Source organism: Propithecus coquereli, unplaced genomic scaffold (genome assembly GCF_000956105.1).
Source record: "Propithecus coquereli isolate 6110/MARCELLA unplaced genomic scaffold, Pcoq_1.0 Scaffold42, whole genome shotgun sequence".
Taxonomy (NCBI): domain Eukaryota; kingdom Metazoa; phylum Chordata; class Mammalia; order Primates; family Indriidae; genus Propithecus; species Propithecus coquereli.
Window position 1 is genome coordinate 300,082 of NW_012149952.1, and position 7,179 is coordinate 307,260.

At 62.6% G+C, this 7,179-nt stretch overlaps 1 protein-coding gene across 4 annotated transcripts in view; it reads right to left on the reverse strand.

Annotated features, from left to right (window-relative positions):
* Positions 1–7,179, reverse strand: part of ATP1A3 (ATPase, Na+/K+ transporting, alpha 3 polypeptide) — a 21,610-nt gene continuing 14,431 nt past the window's right edge. The window contains exons 12-23 of one of the 4 annotated variants that reach the window (XM_012653345.1): positions 6,831–7,023; positions 6,445–6,620; positions 6,228–6,364; positions 5,234–5,384; positions 4,925–5,093; positions 2,738–2,892; positions 2,512–2,635; positions 1,757–1,902; positions 1,173–1,303; positions 838–939; positions 396–487; positions 1–171 (exon numbers count right to left, since the gene is read on the reverse strand). In XM_012653345.1, the coding sequence (XP_012508799.1) occupies positions 143–171; positions 396–487; positions 838–939; positions 1,173–1,303; positions 1,757–1,902; positions 2,512–2,635; positions 2,738–2,892; positions 4,925–5,093; positions 5,234–5,384; positions 6,228–6,364; positions 6,445–6,620; positions 6,831–7,023 (1,605 nt within the window). In that variant the 3' untranslated portion in view covers positions 1–142. The remainder of the gene's footprint in view (positions 172–395; positions 488–837; positions 940–1,172; positions 1,304–1,756; positions 1,903–2,511; positions 2,636–2,737; positions 2,893–4,924; positions 5,094–5,233; positions 5,385–6,227; positions 6,365–6,444; positions 6,621–6,830; positions 7,024–7,179) is intronic. The other 3 variants (XM_012653347.1, XM_012653346.1, XM_012653348.1) reach the window with 3 other exon arrangements.

The window sequence follows — 7,179 nt, forward strand, 5'->3', positions numbered from 1 at the left end:
GGCAGGGGAGGGGAGGGGGTGGGGGCCAAGGTACAGCCGTGGGGAGAGAGGGCCCCTCCCCCCAGAATACAAAAGGGGGGCACTGGAGGGGACTGTCCCGGGCTTGGGGCTGGGGCAGAGCCGGCAATGTGTGGGGTTGAGGTCAGTAGTAGGTCTCTTTCTCCACCCAACCTGGAGAGACAAGGAAGGAAAGAGGCCAAGTGAGAGATGGGGAGACAGACCCAGCGAGCAGCAGGCACCTGAGTGGAGCCAGGGAAGGAAACAGGAAGGGACAGAGACGCCAGAAGGCAGAGAGGAGGTGGGAGAGGCAGGGAGAGAGCTGGGAAGGGCAAGGAGGGACAGCCAGAAGGGCGGGCCGTCCATGCGTCTCCCCGCTGCCCGCCGAGCCCCCTCACCCCCAGGGTTCCTGCGCAGGATGAGTTTGCGGATTTCGTCGTAGACGAAGATGAGGAAACTGTAGGGGAAGGCACAGAACCACCAGCTGGGCCTGCAGAGGGGGAGAGGGGAGGCCGTGAGCGTGGGGCCCTGAGGGGGACGCAGGGCTCTGTGCCCAGCATCCTCCGCGCCCACAGGTGAGGGGCGCCCTGGGCCCTGGCTGGGGTCTGGGCCTGCAGAGCAACCCTGCGTGAGGACCACCCATGTGGGAGGCTCGGTGGCATCGGAACAGGGACTGCAATGGCTGACACAGAGCAGGGGCTCCAGAGAGACCCCAGGAGACCCCAGGTGGGCTGGGTCCAGGCTGAGACGGGCGGTGGCAGGGCACCTGGCCTGTGAGGATGTCCCACAGGGAAGTCTCCTTTTTTTCCTTCCCGGGGCGGGGGACGGGAGGACACTCACTTGAGAGGGTACATGCGGAGGGCCACGTCCATGCCGGGGCAGTAGGACAGGAAGGCAGCCAGGGCCGTCTCCTCAAACAGCCCGAAGATCAAGATCTTGTTCCTGCAGGCACAGGAGAGGCAGGGCTGGGGACAGAGACGCCGACACCCAGAGACACAGGCGGAGACTCACAGAGACAGAGACAGCAGTGCACACACAGAGTGACAGGAACACCGAGATGTGAGACAGAGACAGGGACGGAGAACAATGGCGAAGCAGAAAGATAAAGACGGAAAGACGGAGGGACAAGGACGGGCACAGACACACGGACAGGACAGACAGCCGCCGGCCCTCACTTCATGCCCTGCTGGAAGACCGAGTTCCTCCGGGTCTTGCAGATGATCAGATCGGCCCACTGCACGACCACTATGCTCACGAAGAAGGCCGTGTGGCACGTGAACTCCACCACCTTCCTCTGCTCGTAGGTCTGCGGGCGAGGCGGGCACAGGCGTCGGTCAGCCCCGCCCGCCATCCGCCACCGATGCTCTTTGTCCGCCCCCCACTTGCACCGGGTCCCCAGGGCCCCAGGGGCATCTCCCTTCTCCAGGCTCATAGCCCCGAGGGAAGAGTACAAGGAAGGAGAAAGGTTGATGGGGCCAGGGAGGAGGACGAGGACCCCATGGGCCCCCCCAGGACAGATGGCGGCTGGGCTTTGAAGGGACAGACAGAGGCGGGGAAGGAGGCCTGGCGGGGCAGAGAGTGCCAGGAGCACCAGGAGGTGCCATGTGCCCAGTGAGGGTCTTGTTGCTGTCCCCGGGGCAGAGGGGCCATCGGAGGAGGCGGCCACGATGGCTGGGACAGCTCACCCAGGCCCCTGTGGTGGGCGGGGACACTGACTCAGAGTCCCCCCAGCGACACTGTGGAGCCCGGCCCCACTCACCCACTGCTGCCCGTAACTGTCCTCCAGGTCGTTGACGGTGCGGTCGTCCCAGTTCAGCCGGATGCCCACAAGGTTGCCGGGCAAGAAGCCATTTTCTGCCAGGATCACAAAGTAGGAGAAAAAGCCACCGAGAGCCTGGATCATTCCTGGGGGAGGACGGAAGGGAGCCGAGGAGATGCTCAGGTGGGAGCTGGCGGCCAGCCCAGCGCACTCGGGGGCCCCTTGAGACCCCCACAGGGAGGAGGGGGTCACCTCAGCCCCCCTGCCCAAGTCCTGTCGTCTGGAGATGGGATCCTGGAGGCAGCCTGAGGGTCCTCCCTGGCTGTGAGCCCCTGAATGCGCCACCTAGGTTGGGGCCTCAGGGAGGGGCCTTCACAGACAGATAACCTGGCCCCCCTCTCCCATGTGACCCAGGCCACCTGAGCACCGTGACGTCCTGGGGGGCCCCAGGCTGGAGTCTGACAGGGCCCCCGGGGCAGGAGTGACCTCCCAGGCCTCTGACCACAGCCAGGAAGCCCCTGCTTGCTGGGACAGTCCCAAGCACAGCTGCTGTGCACCCCTGGGCTCCGCACACATCGCTCCAGCGGCAGGAGGGGAGAGGTGGAGAGGGATGGGGCCCAGGCCCCCCGCCCCCCAGGGAGCTCACAGCCTGGTCCTGTCTGCTCCCCTCGGTCAGCACCAGGGTCCTACTGTGGGCCAGGTGCTGCCCTAGGCCGGGCACTCGGCTGAAAGCAAAGCGGTCCCCAGCCCCTCACCAATCTGCCCGTAGGCCATGCTGATGAGCCTCTCATTGACCAGCTTGTCCGTGCGCGGGTTCCTGGGCTGTCTCTTCATGATGTCGCTCTCGGCAGCCTCATAGGCCAAGGAGATGGCGGGGACCTGGGCGGGAGAGGCCAGGTGAGCTGAGAGGGGAGGAAAGGGGAGAGGAGGGGAGGGAGGACCCCGACCTCCCAGGGCCCGGGGGTGGCTGCTGGCACTCACCATGTCGGTGCCCAGGTCGATGCAGAGGATGGTGATGGTGCCCAGGGGCAGCGGGATGTTGGCCATGATGAACAGCAGGAAGGGCGTGATCTCGGGGATGTTGCTGGTCAGGGTGTAGGCGATTGACTTTTTCAGGTTATCGAAGATCAGGCGGCCTGCAGCGGGGGCAGGCTCAGAGGTCGCTGGGGTGCCCACCCAGGGAGCCCCATTCCCTCCGCCCCTCCCCTGCCGAGGCACGCGTCCTTTCTAATCCAGCTACGCCCCGCCCCCACAGATAGACATGTGACTGCGTCGCCTCTGTTCAAACATTCTTGTAATGCGACCACTTTGCAAGATGGTTTGGGAGTTTCTGTTAGAGTTAAACATTCTCCCGCCCCATCGACGCAGCAATCCCACCGCTAGGCTCATCCCCAAGGGACATGCCTGCTTATGTCCACCAAGAAGCAAGTACAGGAATGTTCACCGCGGCATGATCTGTATTATAATAGCCAAAACCCAGGGCCAAGGCCAACGTCCACAGCAGGTGAGGGACGAGTAAACTTAGGTACCTGCACGCGGTGGAGTATACTACTCAGCGAGGAAAACGGACAGGCTATGGACACAGAATCGCAGATGCCGTGTTAGGCCAGACACAAGCGCGTTTGTACCACGCGCTTCCGCCTAGATGAGGGTCGACACTGGTCTCTGGCGCAGAAGCCAGGGTATATCGGTTACTTCTGGGAGGGGGAGACAGGGTGGGAGGGGGCCAGACAAAACCAGAATGGGGGCTGGAAACGTTCTCTGTCTTGACTGGGGTCTGGCGCTTGCATGGGCGTGCACACGTGTAAAAATTCATCAAGCTGCCCAAGTCACTGCTTGTATGTTATAATGTTCTATCTCAATAAAAACTGGGCCAGTACGGTGTCTATAGTGGAAACTAGAGGTGAACCCCTCCAGCCGCACCCTCCGCCTTCCCCACCAGCTGGGGGGCCCCCCCTCTGAGCAAGGAGGGAACAAAGGGCTGCCCACGGTGTCACAAGACGACCCTGGTGCTCCCGCCTGGTGGTCTCTCTCCCTGCAGTGGCTGCTCTCCCAGACTAGATGTTTCTCATCCTAAAATATTTATGGGTGAACCGATGACTTAAATGTGTGGCACCGTGTCCCGTGGTGGGGGGCAGGGGGCGGGGAAGAACCAAGGCGGGCCAGGGGCCGATCCCTGCTGCTGCCGCTGCTGGGGTGCAAGGCGGGGCTGGTCCTCTGCTCGGGGATCTGCCTGCAACTCCCCTGATGGATGTTAAACCTTTTTTCTCCCCACTTTGCAGACGCCTTCCTTGTCCACCCTCTCCGGGCAGGACTCCTGTTAGCACCTGTCACAGCCCACGTTTTCTCTTCTGCACAGATCCCAATTTGTAACTAAGTGTCTGTGGCCAAGAGTGCGCGCGCTGCGTATGCAGAGATGTCCTATGGGTAAGAAAGCGTTAACCACGGCTTCCTCTGGGACACAGACGACAAGGGCCAAGGGCATCGAATTTGTCACTTTGGGCTCAGCTTTACCATTGGACCTGAACTACTTTTTACTCTAGTAACGTTTCAAATGGGAGAGAAATTAGAAGAAAACGCACCAAGGCATGAACGGCAATTATTTATGGATGGGGAGGTTATGGGCGATTCCAATTTTTTCCTTAATGTTTTCTGTATGGTCTGTAATTATCATGAGTTACTCTGATGATCAGAATAAAATTGCATGGGGACCAGCGCCTCTGTGGCCACGTCCGGGGGGGCCTCCCTGGCCTGCAGGGCTCTGGCACCCCCACCGCAGCACCAGCCCCTCACACGCCTCGCCTGTGCGGTTTCCTCTGCCTGCGACACCAGTCCCTGGCACTGCTCTCCGTGGAAATCCCAGCTGGGCCCACTGACTCGGCTCAGCCTTCCCTGTCCACTCTGGGAAGCCGGGTGAGGGGCCCCCTGAGGCCTCCCCCAGGACCCACAGCTCAGGAAGCTAGAAATGCGTCAACCTGGCCCTGCCCCCAGGGAGCTCTGACCCCATCGGGGGAGGAAGGCAGAAAAGGACAGGCTCAAGCCCCGCCATGGCCTCGGCGTGCTGTGGTCTCCACCACGCATCCTGCTGGAGCTCTGGCCTGGTCCCCTCACCTTGCTCAGGCCTCCTGCAGTGACCCCAGGCTCCAGGGCCACCCCTGGCCAACTCACCCTCCTCCACACCAGTGACGATGGAGGCAAAGTTGTCATCTAGCAGAATCATGTCCGCTGCCTGCTTGGAGACGTCAGAGCCAGCGATGCCCATGGCCACCCCGATGTCAGCCTTCTTAAGAGCGGGGGAGTCGTTCACACCGTCCCCGGTCACGGCCACAATTGCACCCTGGAGGGACAGAGGGTGAGGATGACATCCAGAGGCCAAGCCCCAGCCCCGCCTCCCTCAGACCCAAGGGCCTCCCTTGCTCAGTAGGACCCAGGAGTGGAGAGTCTGGTCCCCTCCTCTGCGGGCCCGGCCCAGCCCACCTGTCGCTGGCAGCCCTCCACGATGATGAGCTTCTGCTGGGGGGACGTGCGGGCAAAGACGATCTCAGTGTGGTTCTGCAGGATCTCGTCGATTTGCTCGGAGGTGAAGTCCTTGAGGTCGGTGCCGTGGATCACGCAGGCCTTGGCGTCCCTGGGAAGAGCAGAGAGGGCGGGTGGCCGAGGTCAGGGGGTGTGAGGAGCGAGCGGAGCAGCGAAGCCCTGAGGGACAGAGGCAGACCGGCCAGACCTACAGATAGGGGAGCCAGAGGCCCAGGGCCCAGGGAGGGGCAAAGGGTCTCTGTGGGGACAGGGGAGGGGCTGCAGCAGCAGGGAGGGAGGACAGACCTCAGGAAGTCCTTGGGACAGGGAATTTAGAGGGACAGAGACGTATGGACAAACGGGAAGGGAGACACGCAGAGGCAGGCACGTGGATGGGAACGCTGAGGACGTCAGAACAGCAAACAGAGAAGGGAGAGAGAGACAAAGACAGACAGGAAAAGAGAGACAGACACAGAGAAATACGGGTTTTCCTTGATTCTTTTCGGTTGGGATTTTTTTTTATTGTTGGCCCTTTTTGGGGTTGGGGAACTTGGGGTTCGGGGTTGTTAAGTGCTTTGCCCAGGGCCCCTCGGCTTCCTTGATTCTTTTGGGTTGGGATTTTTTTTTATTGTTGGCCCTTTTTGGCGTTGGGGAACCTGGGGTTGGGGGTTGTTAATTGCTTTGCCCAGGGCCCCCCGGCTTGGGTTGGCCCGGTTGGGGGGCAACCCCTTCCTTGGTTAGGCCTGTGGCTGCGACACAGGCTGCCCACCCAGGGCAGGGAGGAGGACTGGGACCCAGGGCCAGAGTGCACAGAGGGGCCCCAGGAAGGACGGGGATGGGCAGTGCCCGGGGAGGCTGGGCGGAGCTGGAGGGAGGCCGGACGGAGGCGGGCCCCCTGTGCGAGCCCCGTGATGGGTCCGTGGATCGCAGGGCCCGGGCGGGGTGGACGGCTCACCGGGGGTTGACCTGGCTGACGGGGATGTTGAGCCGGGCGGCGATGTCCTCCACGGTCTCGTTGCCCTCGGAGATGATGCCCACGCCCTTGGCGATGGCCTTGGCTGTGATGGGGTGATCGCCCGTGACCATGATGACCTGTGGGCATTGTTTTTTAGGGACCGCGCGTCATCCCCCAACAGCCCTGGCCCTGCCTCCCCGGCCGCCCCAGGCCACACCTTGATGCCTGCACTGCGGCACTTGCCCACCGCGTCAGGGACAGCTGCCCGGGGCGGGTCGATCATGGACATGAGGCCCACGAAGCAGAGGTTGTCCGTGGTGAAGTTCACGTCGTCGCAGTCGAAGGCGAAGCCCTTGGGGAACTGCTCCTCGGGCAGGTAGTAATGGCAGAACCCTGCAGGCGGGGACAGGGCGGGCCAGGAGGGCTGCTGGATGTGCATCTCCCGCCAGAGTCACCATTCACTTGCTAAAGATGCCTTCCCCTCTCATTCATTCATTCATTCGTTCGCCGCGCATTCTGGGAGGCCCCGTTCTGAGCCCCACTCTGGGCACCTCTCCTTGCCCTCCGGGCACCCCGCGACCCCGCCCCGCGCGCCAAGCTCACCAAGCACGCGCTCGCCCAGGCCGCCGAGCTCGAGGTACGCGTTCTGGAAGGCCTCCTTCATCTCCTCGTCCAGCGGCTGCTCCTTGCCCTGGAGCAGGATGGTGGAGCAGCGGTCCAGGATGCGCTCAGGGGCGCCCTTCATCACCAGCAGGTACCGGTTGTCGTTGGGGTCCTCGGTCTCGTGGATGGAGAGCTGCGGACAGAGCCATGCGGAGTCCTGGAGGCCACCTGCGTGCGCCTGGCCGGAGGACGGCACTGCCCACGTCTCTCTACCCGAGAGAGATCTCCGTCTGTTTCTCAGACTCCCTCGCAGAGATCTCTGCTCATCCCTACCCCTTTCTGTCTCTCT